General features: G+C 39.3%; 2 protein-coding genes and 1 non-coding gene across 3 annotated transcripts; all 3 read right to left on the minus strand.

The window, feature by feature from the left end:
* Positions 1–890: 890 nt before the first annotated feature.
* Trnas-gga (transfer RNA serine (anticodon GGA)) lies at positions 891–963 on the minus strand. Its single transcript has one exon. It is a non-coding gene; the product is annotated as a tRNA-Ser (tRNA).
* A 6357-nt stretch (positions 964–7320) lies between these two features.
* Positions 7321–13211, minus strand: LOC138008727 (L-seryl-tRNA(Sec) kinase-like). Its single transcript, XM_068856035.1, has 6 exons — positions 12707–13211; positions 11434–11522; positions 10602–10803; positions 9443–9521; positions 9247–9340; positions 7321–7767 (listed from the first exon to the last, which is right to left on the minus strand). Exons 1-6 carry the CDS (start codon positions 13207–13209, stop codon positions 7337–7339), a joined length of 1398 nt encoding a protein of 465 aa, XP_068712136.1. The 5' UTR covers positions 13210–13211; the 3' UTR covers positions 7321–7336.
* Positions 13212–17032: 3821 nt separating this feature from the next.
* Positions 17033–22294, minus strand: LOC138006790 (uncharacterized). The gene is made up of 2 exons (XM_068853356.1): positions 22007–22294; positions 17033–19621 (listed from the first exon to the last, which is right to left on the minus strand). The coding sequence occupies exons 1-2, from the start codon at positions 22248–22250 to the stop codon at positions 18966–18968; spliced, it is 900 nt and encodes a 299-aa protein (XP_068709457.1). The 5' UTR covers positions 22251–22294; the 3' UTR covers positions 17033–18965.
* Positions 22295–22562: the final 268 nt, after the last annotated feature.

Consider the following 22562-nt stretch of genomic DNA (forward strand, 5'->3'; position numbering starts at 1 on the left):
GTTCTTGGGCAAGACACTTTACTCTCACGGTGCCTCTCTCTACCCAGGTGTATAAATGGGTACCGGCGTAATGCTGGGAGTAACCCTGCGATGGACTAGCATCCCATCCAGGGGGGAGTACAAATACTCCTAGTCGCTTCATGCTACAGAAACCGGAGATAAGCGCCGGCCTGATGAGCCTTCTGGCTCGTAAGCGGAGACTTTACCTTACTTTCTATAATACTACTGCAACAACAAATTGCGGTACACCCGAGAGCTTATGAAGTTTACATTCTTTCTCAGTGACATTAATAAAAACTATGGTAATACAAACTTGAAATACATAACTGTAGAGCTTCACGTTTACGGAGCAATAAATTACCAAAGTTACGTGTATTACTTCTATTCATAATGTCATAATTAAGTTGGTTTTCAGGCACTAATGAATAGCAAAAACAGACTTACGCTTTACCCATCCCTCACCACCCCCCCCCCCCCCCTCACCCCATGGAGCTAAAAGGCCACAGAGAATAAGTGTGTGCTAATATTGTACGTTCAAAATCTTAAGACATCAGACAGTCTCACTCCAAAAATGGCTGCTTACAAAAAAACAGGAACCTGAATGAAGTCGGAACGGCAACGATTCTGACGAAGCAAAGAAAAGATCGCTTCCAAAAAAAATTTCAGTTGTGTTCGAACAGGCATCGCGAAATTGCGCCGAAAGCTCGAGCTTTTAAATCAAATCAAATGTCGATTTATGCTGTTGAATGAGAATTCAAGAGACAAATTGCTTTGTTCTCTAGATCTCTTGTTTCAACCCAACCAACCATAATAATTTATCAAGTGAAGCTATGATCTTCGCAGTTATGAGAGCAATTTTTACAATTGCGTAGAGAAGCCTGAAAAATTCAGGACTTCAACGGGGTTTGAACCCGTGACCTCGCGATTCCGGTGCGACGCTCTAACCAACTGAGCTATGAAGCCACTGACGTTGGGAGCTGGTCATTTTTGGGTTCTAATGGTCCCGTGAGGAATGAATCAATGATGAAATGGTATATGAAATGAATCATATGTGAACTGCGGATGTGAAATCAAGTGAAGCTATGATCTTCGCAGGTATGAGAGCAATTTTTGCAATTGTGTAGAGAAGCCTGCGTATTAGAACCCACAAATGACCAGCTCCCAACGTCAGTGGCTTCATAGCTCAGTTGGTTAGAGCGTCGCACCGGAATCGCGAGGTCACGGGTTCAAACCCCGTTGAAGTCCTGAATTTTTCAGGCTTCTCTACGCAATTGCAAAAATTGCTCTCATAACTGCGAAGATCATAGCTTCACTTGATTTCATATCCGCAGTTCACATATGATTCATTTCATATACCATTTCATCATTCATAATAATTTATATTAAGGCTGTCGAGTATTTCCGCTTGAACGCTGACAAGTTGAAAATAAAAGGAGGTCACCTACCTGCCGGGTCCTGTGCAACTCAACTAAACTAATTTCGACCTGAAAAGTATTTGGTATTTGCACAGGTCCCACTTCAACGCAATCGTCATTCTGTGATAAGAGGTAAAGCACACCTGACACAGCACTCTAGCAACTAAGGCCACAAGCTAGATAAACCAAAGTTCAAAAGTGTCACATGAAGTGCACTTTCACCTCCTGAAAATAGCTATTATCTGTGAAAGAAACTATCAAAAAAGAGATAGAAAGATACTAGTTTAAACCCAGCAAATCCCCATTAAGACTTCAAACCAGCTGGCCCCGGTTGTACACTGAAGTTTTCAGCTAGTCATCCCAGGATACCATCTGGTTCGAGGTGCTCAATGTTTATCGTTCAAGCACTTGACATTAAGATCCAGTCCCTCGACTCTACTTCGTTCCAGAAGAGCAGTCGAGGGTTGGAACGCAGGAAAATCTGAATGGACAATACAAATCAGGATGGCTCATCCCAGGGGCAAACGAAGTCTGCCACTGATATGAACCCATTAATTCTGAATTTTGTGGCAAAAAAGGAGCAGAGTACAGCAAGCAAAAAACTCGGATATCGGGATCGAATGACCGTGTACCTTGAACAACGAAAACGAAAAGGAGATGGGGGGGGGGGGGGGACAAAAAGCCAATTTGCAGCCAGTTAGTCGAATAATCAATAAGACGGCCAAAGGCTTGATCGAAACGAAAAGAATCAAAGTGAAACCTCCACCGAAGAACCGAAGATCGAATCAGAATATCTAAATTTTAGCTATACTGTCAAATAATGTTCAATTAAGTCCATTCAGTGATTTTAATTACCCCCCTTTAAAATAGCCCTTCCCCAGAGAAGATAAACAAAATTGTACGCTACCAAGACCAGATCCTTCTTGAATTTTTTTTCCTTCCAGTAAAAGTTCCTCGTGATAATTATGGCATAGCTTCTTGTAATCTCTCTTTTCTGTGTTAAGTGTGACAATTTTGTGATGATTCCAGCTCGTTTCGCCTAAAATGATAAAAAGTGTAATGATCATCAAGAATCGGTGCTATAAATCACAAAATTTAAGTTAAGACAGCAAGCCGACCAAACATACCGAAAAAAAGAATTCAATTGGTTGTGCAAGCAGCAAAAGCGAGTTGAAGAGAGACCAAGGACATCGGACACAAAAACGTCATCGTCAGCGAGTGTGGAGTTAATTTTTTTACCACGTGAACTATCTACGAGGTAAAGCCAGAGAGCGGATTCAGAGCTACCTTAAATTAACAATTATTTAAAGAGAACATCCACTTCAACAAAAAAATAACTTTAAATCACAGGAAATAACTGTTACAGTCAAGTCAACCTAAAATATTTTCGAAGAAAGCGTTTGTGTCCGAAAGAAGAAAGTCTTAGAATTGCCATCTTGAATAATTGTGACTTGTTACGGTTGCCCTATTGTTATTAGAGAAAAGATCTTTATGTCCTAACAACAGGGCAATCGTAACACGTCACAATTATTCAAGATGGCGGCGCCCTCGAAATTTGAAAGTGGAAGGAAGCGATTTCAAAAATCACTTTTCCAGATATAAACAATTAAAAAAATAAAAAAAAAAACAAATTTCGAACAAATTTGCTTGTAAACATAATTTCCTTCGGTTTAAACTTATTCTTTAGTAAAAGTGGGGGTTCCCTTTAAGGTGGCTCTGAATCCGCTCCACAAAAGCCTTTTAAAATTTGCACAAAGTTTCTTTCTAGCATCCTGATTACATTTCAGAAATAAAAAATGGGAGTCACCGAGTTTGTTTTTGAGATATGAGCAGGAAAAGCCAAAATATGGGGTGTTTTTGCAGGGCTTTCCTGTTGCCACGGTAACTTTTTACGTCACAAAAATTACCGAATCTTTTCCAGCAATAATTGGTGTTTGATATACACCTTATTCCAAAATGGCCGCCGTTTTAGTATCCTTTTGTTTCCATGGAAATTGGCCCTTAGCCTCGTTCAAGATTAAACATTCTTTTGAATATTACGTATGAAAACGAGGCCATATGGGCCAATTTAGCATGGAAACAAAAGAATACTAAAATGGCGGCCATTTTGGAATGAGGTGTATGATATATGGTACCATAACACTGCTGTTAAGGGATAAAATGTTGTAGTCTCAATCTTTCTAATAAGAACGTTTCTTTCAAGCGTTGAAACTGGTTTGAGCCACCTTAATACATTTCTTTACAGTTCCGCTGAGTGTGAAAAAAGGAAATTTGCAATTGGGACTTTAAGCATCGACGACGGCTACGGCAACGGAATCGACAACGCGACAAAGCAAGAATGTTATTGTTTCAAAAAGGAAAAATGATCAAGTTTCACGTGCGGCACGATTTCAGTGCATTTATTTGCCGTAATCCACAAAAAGAACAACAACGTGAAATCACCAAATTTTAGGTTTTGACGTACGTTTGCATATACAAAAATGAAAAATTCATTTTCTATCTTTATTTTAGAACCGTTCGTACCCAACCAGTTACGGAAGTTGCAGGATACTTAGTTCGTTCGTATTGTACAAGGTGAACAATAGGTGGTTTGCAACCAATCTCTAGAGACACAGATGACAATGCTGCGATGTGCAATTGCTGGTGGACGAACAAAAGGAGATAATGAGAGATCTTTTGTTTTCGTCAACCAACATGGCGGCGATGACGTCACGTGAAAACCACCTACATGGAATAATCGCGAAATAGTTGCGATAGCGTTAAGTTATATTTTGGAGAGAAGTTTTTATTAACGCTGACGTTGTCTTTGCTTAACTCCCTAATATTTTGACGAAAACATGCCTATACAGCAAAAACAATAAATCGTTCAAACAACCGTGGAGGAATTTTTGTAACCCGCCGATAAGTTTTCAATTTTTCACTCCAAACCTCTACACCGTTCAAACCAGTATGAATCCTGGAATTTTGATAAACACTTTTCAACAACTTGGAATAATCGGGAAATCATTGAAATAAAGGGAAGTTATGTTTTTAGGTTAAGTTCCCAAAGTCGTTGTCGTGGTCCTTGGGAGTGAGACCTCCGTTGTTAATTGGCCAAAAACTTTGTCCTCACAAAAGACAAAAACGCGTACCGCTTAATTTAGAGGATTCTAATTCCAGATTCACACCTTAGCAGATAATACAGTTATAAATAACCTTAGGTCTTAAATAAGTTTACAATGAGGGCGGTATACCCGTTTGGGGCGCGATTTGTTGACCATTCAGCTGGTCCAATGTGCTTCACATCAGTTACTCCTCTTAGTGCATGTGCTTGATCTTGCAGCTTTCAAGTTCTTCCTCACGAAAACCCTCTGCTCGTAACACGAGACGTTGCAGCAGCTCGCCGACTTGGGCACTTTCCTCTACTTTAACAACATACTTAAATTAAACAAAAAAATATGGGACATTTAAACCCTTCTCACCAGACCCCAGTCTGTGCAAAGATTTAAGTATTTGTTCGCTTAACCGTGAATATGCACACGCTAAGCAAAGTAAAGGCGTGCTCGAAAATCTTCGTCAATGTATAACGCAAAGAATATTTTATACTCTGGATAGCGACTTATCGACTGGATAAAGTAGCCATTGAACATGCAACTGGGACCAGAGGAGGATGATTGACACCTTTTGCATGTTTCTACTTCGCAAATGCAACGTGTAAATAACGTCACTTACCTCGGTTTATCGCCAAGTCGTTTTTATTATCTTCTTGTCTTCCGACTATAATTTAAATAGCATTTAGTAGACAGCAGCAAAAGAGAAGTAACTCTCGCAATTTTCCAGGCCAAAATGGATCTCAAACCTGTCACTCGCTTACAAGAAGTGCGAAGCAATTCAAAAAACGCGATACAAACTGCCATTTAAGAATACTAGGTAGAATTTTAATGCATAGGTGTATGCGCTAGTGATTGGCTCTTCATAATGACGCTTTTCTCTCATTGGTAAACTTAAAACAATTGAACGACAGATTATAGTTTTCCGCAAATGCGTGCACGTGCTGCAAGAAATTTCACGTGCATCTTTTTCTACCTTAATTATATAGCTGCATCAAAATCAAATAAGGCCGACATATCCATTTCTTATTAATTTTTGCCAACTGTCCAATTTTAAAATAAATTAGATAGTTAAGCTTTTGCTGAAACGTTCAGTTCAGCTTTGAACAAACTGTCCAATTTGAGAAAAATCTGGATACTTTCCATCAACCAATCAAATGTCAAGATAAATAAAAAAACCGAGTACTGGCCAATCAGGTTGCTGCTATTAGGGAGCTTAAGCACGCGACGTTGTCACAGCACGGACACCAGAAGTGAACATTTCGCTCGCCAGGACAGTGGTTTCTCTCAGATTTTTAAACTAATCGTCTCTAACAGTGAGAACAAATCGTTTTTGGAAGCTACATAATTATAATGGATAACAGGACTACACACTTGTCCAAATTGGAAATAATTGGATTAAAAAAAATTCCTCGGACTGCTCGGACCTGAAGAAGGCTGGTTTGGCCAGCCGAAGTATAGTACATCACTAAAATCAAATCTACGTTGTATCGGCTCTTGCTTAAAATATTTAGTTTCTCAACTTGAAATAACGCCGATCAGATCAAGCCACTGATCCAACGTACACCGACAGGAAAATTGTCCACGGTTGCTTGCTTCGAAACTCTGCTAAATTGGACCCGGCCAATTTGGGAGTCCTCAGAATTTTTCTCATCCAATTATTGCCAAATTGGACAGCATGTAGTTCTATTACAGTGATATAGAAATAAATCCACATTTTTTTTCTCAAATCACCGAAATCTTTGTTTTTTTACATAAGTGTATAATTGATCAGATTAAGTTTGACTTTATCAAGAGGCATTGCTTTGTTTTCTTCCAGAACTTCAGTTTACCAAGAGATTTGAGTTCCAAGTGGCTACGCAAATTCTCTCAACGTTTTTCTCACTCCCTCATTCTAAAAGCTTTGACGTAAACAGTCATTTGACGCTCCTCTAGTAAGGGTTTGATTTTCATGATTCGTGTTGCAAGGAACCGGTTCCGTTTTGAGATGGTATGAGCTATAGCCTGCGTAGCATGGCGGTTTTGGTTGCTAAGTAATAAAGGCGGGCGAGGGCAGAAAAACCGCGAGGAGATTTATTTTTCTCGCGGCTTCGCCACTCGTTCTCGCGCGCTTCGCGCGCGAATTTCGCGGCTTCGCCGCTCGTGCGCCCGGCTCGACAAAACCGCCATGCTACGCAGGCTATATGAGCTATAGCGTCAGTTATCTTTTGTCGCGGTCCCTCTCTGTGCTTTGAGTTGGGAAGGGCTGTATTTTTGTCGCGTTGTGCAATACTCTTTTTTCTTTTCCGTGTTCTTTATCTTTTTAATCGCGCTTCGCCTTGTAGGCAAGGTCACCACAACAGCTAGTGCCACAGATCTTCCTGCCGCACCCTCGGCGAAAAGTGAGTTGCTTCTTTAACCTCCCACAGTATTAACACTGAGGCAAGCGTCCCTCTCTGTGCTTTGAGTTGGGAAGGGCTGTATTTTTGTCGCGTTGTGCAATACTCTTTTTTCTTTTCCGTGTTCTTTATCTTTTTAATAGCGCTTCGCCTTGTAGGCAAGGTCACCACAACAGCTAGTGCCACAGATCTTCCTGCCGCACCCTCTGCGAAAAGTGAGTTGCTTCTTTAACCTCCCACAGTATTAACACTGAGGCAAGCGTTGTAAGACGGGGCCAACGATTTATCGACCGTATCGCAGCTGATGGCACTAACCATTTATGCACGTCAGCCGTGATTCCACATCATGATTCCAATCAAATGACTGTGAATGTTTGCCAGCCCAGAAACAAACAGAAATGACAAAAGAACCTTAAAAACGACTCCTGCATTCTTTAAATGTTTTTCGATACATTTAATGATCATTTGAGCCTACGTTACCTATAAATAAATTTTCCACAAAAAACTGGAATTCTTCTCTGGCTTCGAGTTTTGGAAAACAGTTGAGACAAAGATGTGTTCTCTGAATCTCATTAACTAAACATGATGCCCAAGGAAAGTTGTTTAAATAATCTTGTAGTTCACCATCGGTTTCCGGCTGCCGACTTTGACTCTGGCTAGAAATAAAGTGTCCCGGTGATAACTTTGAAGGTACACTTCGCAAAGTCATGGCCGTTGACTCTTCATTATCAGCCCCACAGTGTCCCGAAGGAACAGATGTCGTTTGCATTTTGTTGCAACATTCCGGTAGATTTTTCAGGTTATGGAGACTCTCCAGAAATGCTTTCTTTTGCTTGTTTAAGTTACTTGCCAAAGACTGCAACTCTTTCTTTCCATTCCCATTTCCTGGATTGACAACAAACACAAGAAACCAAACCATCAGGGGCTGTTTACATGAAAGGCGTATTTCCCTAGCAAAACTGTCATTAATATTAGGGACATTTAGCTTCGCGTATTTTTCGGAAAACGGCAAACCTCTAAGTGTCACGTGACATGGCCTTGGTCGAGTTCAAGTTCTGACGGCTGGATACCATTCTTGCAGTAGTGATTTACCGCAGCGTTTTTTCACCTTAAAATTCTGAAGGAACTCACGTTTAAGGATATAAGTTATGTTTTTTAATGCTTAACTCTTGAATTAACACATTGAATTTTTTTGCTGATAATTGCACATCCTTGAAGACGCTGGCTCGGTTGAATAGGCCATTTCCGAGTTCATATCGCCTCCTCTTCAAAGCGAGTCTAAGTGAGAGGTTTTTCTTATGAAAATTAGTTTTCATTCATATGTAAAGTACAACTAATTACCATCACAAAACTTCGCACTTAGACTCGCTTTGAAGAGGAGGCGCACATGAACTCGGAAATGCCTATTAAAACATTCAAAGTAAACAATAATCCAATATGGCGCGTTTTTTGCCGCCAAATACCGAACCTTATGCTACAGTCTATTCTTGCCACTACGGCAAACCGCTAACGGCTAACCGCGGTTTGAAGTTTGCGGTCGACTTTGAAAACGCGATGCTAAATGTTCCTAATCCGCGGAAAACCGCGGTAGGATTCCCGGCAAAGAAGGTGCCTAACTTCTCCAATGAAATTTGTACAGAGAATGTATGGATATCACATATTTGAAATGCGGAGAGGAAACGTTTTTCTAAGCGAAAGATAAGTAGTTGCAATAAAAGCAAATGAAGATCATGACCGCGTGATTTCGCTGCATATTGGTCTACCACTAAGTTGAAGCTGGTCAGTTGTAGGTTTGTGTTATGTCTTGTAATTGGTGAGACTATTATCGCAATCGGGAGCTCTCCAAGCTGACCACCTCCAAAACAGCCTGTTCCAGGCTCTCAGTAGCCTGCCGCCCCACTATCCCAGTCTTCCCTCAACTTCCCGCCCTCGCCACAATTTCGCTCGTCCGGACTCACCCAGAGCCTGAAACCGGCTAGAGCGGTGTGATTGCAGCGCAATCACGTGGTCATGGGATCAAGTCGCGTTGTGCGCTATACTTTTTCAAGCCTCTTTGCAACTTCTTAAAATACTTGATATCTTGCAATGATCTTCTGAATTAAAAATTTCATGGTCATTTGCAAAAACAAAAAAACAAAAAAATAAAGGAAGGCAATCCAATAGAAAAAGACCAATTTTTTCTCCATCTATTTTTTGCCCCTCATTCTCTTTAACAGCCCAATTACTTCCTGCCAAATTTCCACTTCTCATTCTACATGTATGTGGAACACCGTCCATGCAGGCTTCGTCATGCCACTACAAATGAGTGCATGAAAGCCACACCTTGTGTGCACATAATGTATTTCAAACTGTTTCTCAACAAACCTTTTGCTTCAGCTATGACCTTAGTAATGTATTTTCTCAGAATTTGATCAGCTTGATAAATGATACTAGTGAGACAGGCCAGTCTTGACGCCTCCTTTAAGAGCATGAAAATATTTTAATATTTCAATATCAGATAACATTTGAAGCATCATCAAAATCATGAAAATTATAATAAAAAATATCAGCAAGCATCAACCTTCATTTGAGAGTCTTCTTCGACATCCTGCATTACAGGGTGCATCCGAGCTTCTAAGAAAAGTTGAATTACTTTTTCCCTAAGTGAGAAAAACCAAATTTCTTTGATCATCCATCATTCATTAATACTTACATGTATACTTATTTATTTCAGATTTTAAGCTAACTTGATATTTCCAATCTTTCACCCACCCAACCATTGCATCTTTGAAAAATGAGATAAACCACCATCATGGAGTGTTACAACCAATGGTTTAAGGAAGCAGCTACCATTCTCTTTGGATTTGAACAAAGGAATTTTCACTGAGGATACTGTGAGGGGTAGAAAATAATTTTGTAAAAAACAAGATTTAAAAATATGCAATAGGATTTTAAAGATCATTGCTCAGGTAACTTAAGCAGAAGAAAGAAAATAAAATGGCTTAAATTAGAACGATGTAAATATAAAATAAATTAATGATATTTTCAATATTTTCTGTCGAACTGTTGTCTCTGATCCACTCTGAAATATAACACAAACTTGGGAATGAGCAGCTTCCAGATGAGGGGCGGACACAGCTATTACAGTGGCTTTCATGCTTATACAATGGAGTTTACTCCTCAACACAATCTCTCTCTCTCTCTCTCTGCCCTGCTCTGCTGAGGCGCTCTTGGGGGGTCCCAACGGTGCCAGCAGTCAACCTCCATGCGCTTCCAGGCTTCACAATTCTGCACCAATGTTCGTATTTCGTGAGGAAAGAGGGGATTTTCTGGGTTAATTAGCTTAGAAGAATATTCATGGGATAGAACCTTTACATCCACCATGGTCTGCTGTGTGTCAGAGCATATTTAGAAATCAGGACCCCCTGAGGGCACCGTAGACAATGGCCCAGGAATCTGAAATTAGAAGTTGAAAAGAGCTGCATGGTGGCTGAGCTGGCTTGATACATTGTAGCTCAACAGTATTAAGCAGTGTGCCCATACTCAAAGGTTCAAATAATCTAAAAGCTTGGATAATTTGCAGGTTTTGATATTTAATAACCACTGAGGGTGCTTTTTAACTAAGAGAGATGATGGTCATTGGAAATCAAAATATGAAGGTCTCTTTAGTGCAAAAACAAAACAGCATCAGGATGAAACCTCACCACACAAAAACAAGAAATCTCATTTACAAGACATACATCGTTTGAACATTGAGTTCATCCTCAGCTTTCAAAGTAAGGTGAAACTTCTCCCAGGGAAATTTCTCTGGATCTGGTGGTTCCATTTTGGCACACATAGTCTGCATGGTGTATAAGGAAATGGGATGACTGCGTAAACTGTTCCTTTCCACGGCCGTTTCCAAATGACAATCCAAGAAGACTTCTGCAAATCCCACACTATCTGTCTTAAAAAGTGTTCAAAAGTTACTATAACAGCAAGGTTTATTGGGGAAAGGCATTGTTCAAGTACAAGGCTTCATTTAAGATTAAGAGGTGGAGTTCATGCAGCAAATCTGAAGGGATCAAGCTGGAGCCATAGCAAGCAAGTCCCTAGAAATCATCATTATTGAAGTGTACAATAATACAAGTCATGTACTAGTACTTGATTTAATCTGTCTGGCTTTGACATAAAAACCTATCTGGAACGCTGTGGTACACTAAAATAACTATGTGGTAAGGGTCACAACTTTTCGATTTGTGGGTTAAAGATTTTAGTTTAAGTCCAAGCTTTCTCCTTGTGCTAAGCCTCTGAGGGGTGCATCAATTTAGCGAATGTCTCAGAGGAGATGACTGACTCCCAAGACTAGTACAAGTATTAATTTTATTGCTATTCTTTGAGGGGAAGTAAATGTAGTAAATGTAGAATGTTGTTGTCAATTTTACCCTTGAACTGGTCCCAAACTGGTTGTAATCATAATTTATTGTATAGAAGTAGTAAACAACATGAATGTGTAAAACAAAAAAAACTGTTGCAATAATTATTGACATATAACCCTAAAATGTAAAACAAGAACAACATATTGGTTCTTACATTTGCGTGCAAGTTGAACATACTCATATCGCATGCTGTGATAGTACATGTTGTCATCTAATAGTATCACATGAGTAGCACAATTCAATCTGTAAATAATATTCAAATAAATAATAAATAATTATGTTACAGGTTCTGCCAAGCTTGGGAGTAATCCGGTGCAGCCTCCTACCCTACATGTAGCTCTCTCCTTCTGCCATTCAACTACAATCAGCCTTCCGAGGGTAAGGCTGACAGGTGACACAATCCTAAAAACTGGTGACACATCTGTTTCTAATTAGCAAAAGTGACCTTCTTGAGCTGCAAAACTTTAATGGAAACGTGAGAAACACTGAAGAAGATGGTGACACTTCACACGATTTCTGTGTGCATGGTCACGACCGTCATGAAAAAATGGAAATGGCCATTATTTAATTAAGCTTCCAAATATCTAGAAGGTAGCAGAGAAATTTGAGAAATCCCTGATATTTCCAGAAAATACAAAAACAACAGGCAAATTGCATCTGCTTCCCTGAAGGGGGGACCCAGGGCTTATATGGGTTTATATAGGCACATGTAGTGGTGTCTTTGCGACAAATTTTTGCCATTGTGGTGAGGGAATTGTGTGTACATAGATTTATAATGACCCTACTCTTGGAGAAACCATGGGGAGTTTTTTCTCTGGTGAAGTGAGAAGAGATTGGGAACTAGATTGGTTTTCACTCACTGGCAAGATGGCAGAAGAGTCGGAAAATGTTTGTATTAAAATCAAAGTTTTTTTAACCAATCAAGCAGGTCAGCCATCAAATATTTGTACATATTTCCATACATGAGCTAGTTTATAGATTATAAACTTCCTCTTATATGCAAATATGTACAGATATTTGATGGCTGACCTGCTTAACCCCATGTATATACCAGTACTGTTTCAAAGAGGTCATTATTAAAGCTCAAAAGGTCATCATTTGTTAGTGATGCACTGTGATTAAAAGTAAAAAACTAATGAGTTGATAGATAATAAGTTCTTCATTCACCCTGATTGTAAGCATGTTTATAAGCAGTGTTTCTCCTTTGTTGTTAAAGAGAAATTAAAGCTCTATTGTCATTAGATTGCAGTCTTGAGTGTCTGCTAACCCTTGCATTTTCAGGTTCTGTTGAATCTTGGGCTTTGTTAAATACTGGGGACTTTGCCAGAAAAAATGTCCAGAAATGCACATTTAGCAAAGGCCAGGGTTCCCCACCCTTTGGGGAAGCCGATGAGAAGAGCACAATGTAAAGTAATTGGCAAACATACCTAGAATCAGCTGAAGTAAAACAAGGACATTTCCTATTCTCTTTGGACAAATTCTGCTTAAAGATATTCCAGAACTCAGAAAAAGAAGGCAGCCCTTCCCTTTCTGGACCATCACCATTTGCAATTGCGCTTAGATCAAAGCTATTTTCTTTCTTTTTACTTTTTATCATATTCAAAATTCTGTCCACTGCTTCGAGTATACGCCTTCTGTATTGTTTCCATAAGGAATCTTTTGAAAAATCGATGACGTTTGAAACCAATCGAGTGTCATTTTGTTGTTCGGCAATCTTTGGAGAATCTCTCCGCAGAAGTTGACGTCCAGCAATATCGTCATTTAAATCCAAATCAGGAGGAATCAAATCATCATAACAAATATATAGCACATGCACAGTATCCCCCCTTGTGTTTCGTACGTATCTCTGTATCTCACTGGCCAAAGTAGACTTTCCAGAAGCTGGAATTCCACACAGTAAGACAACAGCTGCATTATTGTGCTCCGCCATATTGAAAACTCCCGGTGGGAAACTGGTACCAGAGCTCCCGTCATTCTCTGCAGGTGCATCGGTTGTCTCGTGACTTCTCTGTTTTTCCGTCAAAATAATTCAAAATGGCGAGCGAATACGATGGAAAAGCAAAACCTGCCGCTGTCTTTCCTGTGATTGTTGTCACTGCAATTTGGGTGATTGTAGGTGGAGTCATTCCCTTTTTCATCAGAGGAAAGAACAGGAGGTAACAGAAATCCCATCTGTTGATTTTGTCAACCCAAGTCACACTGGTCTCAGGGTGAACCCGATTCAATAAGCTTACAGATTATCGTTTTCTTTCCCAACAACTAAGGTATCAACATCTTAACACACGCATTGACTTTTGACCTTGAGATTTTTTCCTGCAATAGGCTGTTTCAAATTTTTAAATTACGGTTAAAAAGTTACAGTCGCTTATGTTGATCAAGCCAGTGGGAGGCAGTGATATCTTCGTCTCAGATGACATCACAATTGAAGTGAGCTTACTTTGTTTTCCTGTTTTCAAAAAATTTCTGCTCTCCCGGAGCCGTTTGTGGGATTACCTCAAGCAGAAACTCGTGGTTTTCATCGAGTTCGTCGTGGGTCAAAGGAATGCTAGAGAAAAGTAAACTTTCAGGCAAAATAAATATTAAGGATATGATATACAGTGAGGAGATCTATGACGGAAGACATACGACTGTCATAAACTGAAACTACAACTGTTTATTTTGTTTGATTCATTTCAGTGATATGTTGCTAAAAAAATCTTTCAATCCCTTAGAAAAATCGAGGACATTTTGGTTGACCACTCCCCCCCCCCCCCCCACCCCCCTAAAAGAATAAGCAGTTGAGGTGACGTAGATATTTTCCCTTTTGATGCATACTGTCATCTGATTAAAAAAACAGTGATGACATTTATGATAATTATCACTACGAAGTTCAAGGGTCATCAACACTGTTTTTGATATCTTAATTATTGCAGCCTTATACAGACCATGCTAGTGTTGAGTGCTGTTTGCTGTTGGTTATTGTATCCTTTTCTTTAAGATATTAAACCATTTCAACTTTACAGTGAGATCACACATCACTCCAAAAGATGAGTTGCCCAGACACAACTGCCGATGTACAGCTGTAATGTGTGTTACCATAGCATATAATAATGAAAAGGAACTTTATTTAAGTGTCTAGTCTTCTAGTGCTGGAGCAATAATTGGGGACACTGTAAGCTGAAAGCAACAACAGAAATGAAAGACTTAGCAAATCTTTTATTTCCAAGGCGATCAATTTCACAGATACCCATTACATTTTCATCATCCTATGGCAAACTAGAGAAAATTAATTACTAAGAGCCTTTTTAATCTCAAAGACAAAAATGTTTATACATCACATGTACGTATAGTTTATAAAGGGGACTGGTTTTGCAGTGATTAGATCGGTGAGACCATGAGAAATGTGCAAGTATGAATTGATGAACATCCCAACACTTCTAATGACTCTGAACCTGCCCGTCACCTCAATGAGAATCATTTGCATTCTTTTTGCTGTTGTACTCTCTGCACAGCCAAATCCTTTTATAAGCGCAGAATCCTCAAAGGCCAAATGATCCAACAACTGAAGCCTAGGTTGAATAGACCAATCAAAATGTCGCGAAACTTTTTGCATCAGGAATTACCTAAAAGATCTAAAATATGGGTATAGCGGACAGTGCTTTAATACCCTGATGATGACTTACATGTAATGTCGAAAACATTTTGTTTTTTACTTTTAAATTTTTTAGCATTGTAAATTGTTCTTTTTGAAATCAACAAATTAACGCAAAACAAATCAAAATGTTGGTTTTTTAGATGAGTACCTGGAGCAGAGAAAAACTTCTTGGGGCAGAGTAGAGAACCAAGGGGAGTCAGGATGACTTAGTGGTCATCAACCAGGCCTCCCACCTCTGAGACCCAGGTTCAACCCTGAGGTCACAAGTAGGATGAGTTTTGGTCAATCTCAATCCAGCTCCGAGAGTTTTTCTTCAGGTACTCTGGTTTTCCTCCCTCCTCAAAATCAACTCCCAATCAATTACATCTGGCTGGATCTGCAGTGCCCCGAGATCACACATGGATCATATGACGGCAGCCATGCCTTCACATGCATTCAATGCGATCCCATTGAGCGGGTTGATCCTGAAAAGCCCTTGTAGAGAGCGGTCAACTAAGTACATTTATTTTACATTTAACTAACGAACTCAACCCACATAAATTATGAGCAAGTGCTCTCACCACTACACCAGCCCTGCAACCAGAAATGCTCCAAATTAGATGCAGGTTAATACATGTAATATTATAATAATAATAATGATTATGTTTAACTTATTTTCTTTGGATCAAAACACCACATCCTATGATCTCCAGAATTGTATGGGTCCAAATGACTTACAGCACCATGATAATTTTTTTGGTTTGGTTTCCTTTCCGTCATCATGCTTTGTTGTTGCCTTGACGTACCTTGTAGTTGGGTCTGTGCTTACTTCGCTCAGCTCAATCCTCTTATCGGACCAGAACTCAAACCAAAAGCATTAAAAGCAGCTATTGAAGGGTGGGGAGGCAGAGAAGTCTAGTCTGAGGAACAATTTGTAATTAAATGAGACAAAAAGGTTGGTATTAATAATAATTCATTGTTGTGCATATTTCATCTCCTATAAATGTAAGCTTGGTAAAATAAACATGTACTTTTTTCCATTTTGATATTTTTCATTGTGATGTTTCAATACCTATGTGTTAGATGAAGGGCTTAAGGAATACAGTAATAGGCATAAGTGTCCTCTGTCTGTCCCATTTTGGACTGTTTTGTGGACATTACTAAACAACGAAACACCAACCCTAACACCATGTATGACCTCACCATACATTGAATACTAACCGACAAAGGTTGGATTTGAGATTAAGCATCGTTTTAGGCCTAATAAGTTATTGCTCGTAATCTCAGTCTTAATCTGAATCCTAATCTTAATCTCAATGAATTTGGAGCAATAACGTTTTAGGACTAAAACAATATTTAATCTCAAATCCAACCTTTGTCGGTTAGTATTCAGTGTATGATGGGGTCATACATGGTGTTTTTGTGTTTCGTTTCGCTGTTTTGGTGTTTTGCTGTTTCGTGGTTTAGTAATGCCCCTGTTTTGTTGAATAATGTTTTAGTTTGCGAGGTGATCTTGCATTGGGCTTTTAAAAGTAATAAAGCCAAGTGGGATAAAATAATAATTTCATTCACTAACTGTTCTAATCTTGTTGTGTCAATAATGTAGTTGTACCCTACCCTATTGTAGTAATGGTGTGATTTTTCATGAAGGCCAATTATCCTTCTAAATATTTTGATGCAGAGAAGAAATTTACAACAAAATTATATTTTGTTAGAAATGATTGAGGTAAACTGAATGCTCCTTACTGAAGTTGGGATTACTACAATGTAGTTCTCATGCTGGTATACACATAGGAGAATTACTGGAGACTCTGGTGATGTACATAATTATGTACATTTGAAAAGATTGTAGGATTTACTGGGCCCTGGAGAACAACATGATTGAGTAAAATGATACCACTACAGGCTACATCTACCATTTAGCAGTTAAAAGGCTGATTATGTATAGTCTGATAAATGCTATTTTCTCTTGCAGAAAATAACCCAGCAATTACTCTTCTTTCATTGGTTTGGGACAGTTGAGTTGTCCACAAGATACTGCATTGTAGAGTTTAATAATATGGAAATACTTGAGTACTTAAGTTCAAGACAAGGAAAATTTCAATGCCATTGAAACACTGATAGTGCTGAGGCAAATTCATCGAGTTTGAGCAATTTTAATTCACTTCACTGACCTCTCTAACCCTGACCTCTAGAAAGTCATCACAAGATCCGTACAGTTGGACTATCCTTGTGACTAGTTTAACAGACTCGTTTGACATTTTATTTACTAATGAGTTAGTTAAAAATAGTGCTGTCCCTGCTTTTAGAAGTTACTTATATCATTAACAACGACTAAAGTACTTCCATGTACAATTTGGTTAATGATTTCTACCCAAGAGCATTGTCAGTTGTTGTTACTAACAAACTTACCAAATTTAATCAGAATATTTTCACAAAAGGAAATATTGTTAAAATACTGAACTGCAAAATGGTTCAAGTTGTCCAATCAAGGAGCATGATTCTACCTTGGGATGAAAATAATAAACAAGATTCATCTTCAAAAGGGCTTTTGTTGTATAATATGAATTCCGTGCCCTTACTAATTTTTTTACAAATCGTGCCTGCAATGATGCTTGATTGGAGAACCTACTGGTTTCTATACACCTTAACCAACGCATGCTTCAACCAAACTCAGCCCTGGACGGTACTGTATCGTGTGAAAAAAAATACAGTTCTTTTTTTTTTACTTAATAAGCTGAATCTATGTAAGCTGTAAATCACTTACCGGTATGTCCGGAAATGCATGCAATGGCGAAAATGGCAACAATTCACCAAAACCGCATGCAGGGGTTTTATTAGAAGCTGGGACCTGGGTACTAGCACCCATCTACGCTGAGTATAACACCTGCCTTTGCTCAAAGGAGATCTCAAGTCTCTTCTTTACGAGCCAGAGGGCCCATCAGGCTGGCACTTATCTCCAGTTTCTGTAGCATGAAGTGATTAGGAGTATTTCTACCCCACCCTCCTCCCTGGATGGGATGCTAGTCCATCACAGGGTTACCCCCAGCATTTCACCAGTACCCATTTATACACCTGGCCACGGATGTTCAAACGGTGGATAGCGCTATCTAACGGAAAAATGACTATCCAGTGAATATGTCATAGCGTAACCAATAATATTGCGCTATCCACTAGATAGTGATTTATCCCGCGGATATTGCTATCCATTGTTTCAACAACTGGGGCCTGGGTGGAGAGAGGCACTGTGAGAGTAAAGTGTCTTGGCCAAGAACACAACACAATGTCCCCGGCCAGGACCCGAACCCGGACCACTCGATCCGGAGTCCAGCACTCTAACCATGAGGCCACTGCGCCTCTCACTCAAGATCAATAGCTAGACTAAATATACTCTATCACCAGGTCTCTTCCACTTTAAAACTTAATGCACATGCATTGCTGGACATATCTCCTGTAAGTTTGACAAAACATTAATGGACTTAAGTTGTGACTAGAGCTGTAATCCTTGGGCTGCAATCATCTGAAGACCAAAATATTGGCACTAATCCATGTAATTCTGAAAATGGGGTCAAAAACCAATAATGGCAGAACAGTATTTGACCCTGTAATGATTTAATGTGAAACCTAGCCCGTGATTTTAAAACTTGATTGCAGCACCTGTCCCATGGGTCAAAGATTTCATTCACTTCAGACCTAGGAAAAAAAGTTGAAATCCCAGCTTGCCCATTGGGCTAGCAAGCTCGATGACCAACTTGCCTGAGAGGTTCCTCCACTTGCTTGGATTCATTAATATCATTATTTCTTTAAAAAGTAAGAAAAACACTGTATAATATTATTTTGTCTTTTGGCATCTTTTAAGTTCTTTGACTGATTGATTGGGTGCTTGTCAGGTTGGCAATTGGTCAGAGGAAGTCTGTCACTTGCCCAAGGGTGAAATCTACTTGTCCTGGATGATCAGACGGGATTTCTGGAGCACTGTACTTTTTAAACTCGAATGCACCTTAACCTGTTGCAGCATGGTTCTGTAAATTTATTCTTTTGCACCATTGGGTGTCTTGAAAATGAGGGAACTTTCATCGTATTTGTTCTCTGTAACCTGATAACATAACTATATAGTAAACAAAGCCAAAAAGAAAGCCCCCCAAATGAGCAGCGTGTCCAATACCATTTGATTGATAAGCAAGGAGAGAGTCAATGATTCCTTTTCCATCCTGCACACTGTCCATCAAGGGCACTAAATCCCTTAGAAACAATATTCCTGCCACAAATGCCAGATGACAAACTTCATACACCACTTGTCTCATGACTCGATTCTGCCATTCATGATTTGCAGCTCCCATCCTTCGACGTCTTCTGAGTTCGTTGTATTTGTCATACAATGAAACTATGTTGGCACAAGTCTCTGCAGCAATAATTGAGCACACGGCAGCACTCGCACCTATGCAAGGTGCATTTCCATACACTGATGTGTAAATTTTATCTAATATTGAAGTCTGCAAGACTTCTGCTTTGCTTCCGATAAAATCACCAAGAAATCCCCATGATTTTGGTGAGGGTAAAACATTGCCCCACTTTGTTTGATGAAAGATGTAAAAACAAAGCTGCGAGAGATTTCCCATTACTCCTCCCCCAAGGAATACTGCCAACAAATGCTTACGACCAAATCGTCTATGGACCCGGAATCCATCAGGTATAAGTATGGTCAAGTTACTCATCAAATGGTGTTCATCTGCAAAAAAGAATAAAGTTGGTTGTAAAATAGAGGGAATTTCTCCAGGACACCTTGTGGTCTCATTGGTTACTTCTAGTCACAACAATATTGTATAGTTTCCAATGTTTGGCCAAAAGACTGATGAAATTCCAATTATTGTTGTTGCCTGTGAATTTTAGGTGGTGTAAGTCTAGGAAATCGAATGAACTTGCTTGCTGGTTTTGTGATGTATGGGAACGAGTGGCGCTTTAAAAGATCTCAAATTTCACTTGACTATGGCTCATGCAATTTGAGAACTTTCAAAACATCTCGAGTGACCATAAATCACGAAATGCACGAGCAAGTTCATGTCATTTTTTATTTTTTTTATACTCAACAAAATTACTCCATTGTTGTTTCCATAGCAACATCTTTATCGCACTCTATAGCCTATTTATGCGTTCATCATTGACCAATCAGAAACGCAATATCCTGTTGAGTTTTATAATAAAGATGAAAAAAAACTTGAGAGTTTCAGTCTTTATTGCCACAGAGAAGCTAAATTTGAGTGCAGTTACACAGGATCTTCTGCCCAAAAATCACTTCAGTTTATTTGTCTATAAAAGATTTAATTTCTTGCCAATTCCTGGTTAATGCAAGAAATTTTCATCCAAGAGAAAGGCACTTATTTATTATCATGATACATGAAACAGCTGCTTTTCTAATCCCTACAAAATATACCAGTGAGTTGACCTAACGTTGTAAGTAGTACACTTAATTAATTATATTATGTAAATAGAAAAGGTTGGAAATTATGAAAAGGTGTCTACTCATAGCTTATAGTGGAGAAAAGGGCATGTCTTTCCATTACTATAAACTTACTATATTGCTTCATCTTGTAGTCTTTCATCTTTTAAAGTCAATTTTGGCCAGTTTTTGGGATCTTTTCTCAACCAGTCAACGAAAAAGCTCTTTACACAGACATTTAAGCCTAGTTTCCATAATTATGATCTGCACAATGGTCTGCGACCGTCGGACGGCTGTCTGCGTCGGTCTTATCGCAGACGATTGTAAACACAAGAGGCAGATGTTTCCATTTAAATTTGAAGCAATTGCAGACAAACTACCACAAATCCTCCGCGAAGTGAGGGGAAAAAGGAGCGCACTTACTTCAAGCCCGATTGCACACGTTTCAAGGCGAACACTAGTGTGTCGCTGAATAGGATGCAGATCATCTCAGACACATGTTTCCATTAAATAATTGTCTTAGTCAGAAGCGTCGTAATGGTCAGGAAAGTAGGACTAGATTCAACTTTCATGATCATCCAGGCCGTGTACCACCGGTTGTCACAGATGCCAGGGACAGATGTTTCCATAAGTCTGTGACAAGGCGCAGACCTATCGGCAATCGTGCTGCAGACCGATTGTAGACTGTTGCAGATTATATGGAAACCAGCCTTAAGAAGTGATCACAAAACCACCTTAATTAAATTTCCCTGAAAAGATATTCTTTTCTTTGTTATAAGTTAAGAAAATCCAATTTTTAGCCTTAGTTCTGATGCCTTAACTGCAGAATACTCTGCCACTAAATTTGCTGGAAATACGCATTATGATTCCTTGTTATCATATAAATCCTGTTAATAATCTGCCAGTTTCTGTGTAACTGAGCATTTAAATCAAGTCAGCTTTTGGTCCACCTGTGCATGTACAACTGATTACGGGTCTTCGTTTTTCGAGTTCAGAAGGGCACAGGAACATAAACTGCCAATGGAATAGACTGTTTCACAGTTTCTGACACCATCTTGGTTGGGGGGCAAATGCGGTTCAAATTACAGTGAACATGTGGGATTTTAGTCGAATTCAAACCTCTTAAAGGCAGATTCAAAAATTTTTTAAATATCACTCAAAGGAAAATAAGATGATTGCACAAGGCACAACGTCTCATGCTGGATATTTGGAATCTCCTCATATCGCTTCGGGAATTTGCATAATTTTGTTTACAAGGGTTTATATGAAATTTAAAATTTTCGTTTACGGTCGTTACAGCTTGATTCTCATCGTCATTTTAGAGGTGTTCTTATCAGACCTTAGAAGGAATTATAATGGTTCAAAGTCTGCAAAATTCCCATACATTCACTGTAATTTCAGCCGGGTTTGCCCCCCAACCAATATGGTGTCAGAAGCCGTGAAAAGGTCTATTGTCGAGATCAATTTCTCCCACTTATCCATGAAACTTTCCCAGAGACTGATACACTCTTACGGGCTCTGTTTTACCAAATTAATATATTATATAGACAATATTATTTTACCCTGAGTGCAAATGGATTTTTTTTCCATAAATGTCTACATTTTAGTCTTTAGCGTTCCCAAATCGTTGATGATATCAATGAAAAACGAGACTTCCAAACCACACTTAACCCTCACCTGCATGGTGAAAGAGATTACTAACTAACGTGTAATATCGTCCTTGAAAGAGATTTTCGGGTGAGAAAGAGAAGTGCTTGTTCAATGTAGAAGTTGACATGTTGAACAGGAATCCGAGAGAACGCAACCGAGCAAATGGAGAGTTTGGTGAAGCCCGAGACACTAAACATGGCAACTGTAGACCTACAAGACCTGCCAGAGTGATAGAACAATCTTTAAGTTCATCCAAAAATTGTCCCTCCATGATCACAGCCCTTACCGCGATTAGTTCCAGGCGTCACTTCTTGGTTGGCAATAAACTGGTAACGAGCATGAAATGTATTACGACCTTCCTTTAGGTGCAGTTTGGTGATTATACAAAATCGCGCGCTCTCATTGGCTCACTTTCTCGGATTATCAGCCGATAATCACCTCGACGGACAAAATGGCTGCCAGTAGTCGTTTTGCCACTGTAATTGAAGATGATTTCGCGTTGAAAGGTTTTTTTTTGTTCTCTTTTTTGAAATAATCACCTGTGTATTTATACTAAAACAATTATTCGCCTCGGGCTCAGTGA

The sequence above is a fragment of the Montipora foliosa genome, chromosome 6 (genome assembly GCF_036669935.1).
Source record: "Montipora foliosa isolate CH-2021 chromosome 6, ASM3666993v2, whole genome shotgun sequence".
Lineage (NCBI taxonomy): Eukaryota > Metazoa > Cnidaria > Anthozoa > Scleractinia > Acroporidae > Montipora > Montipora foliosa.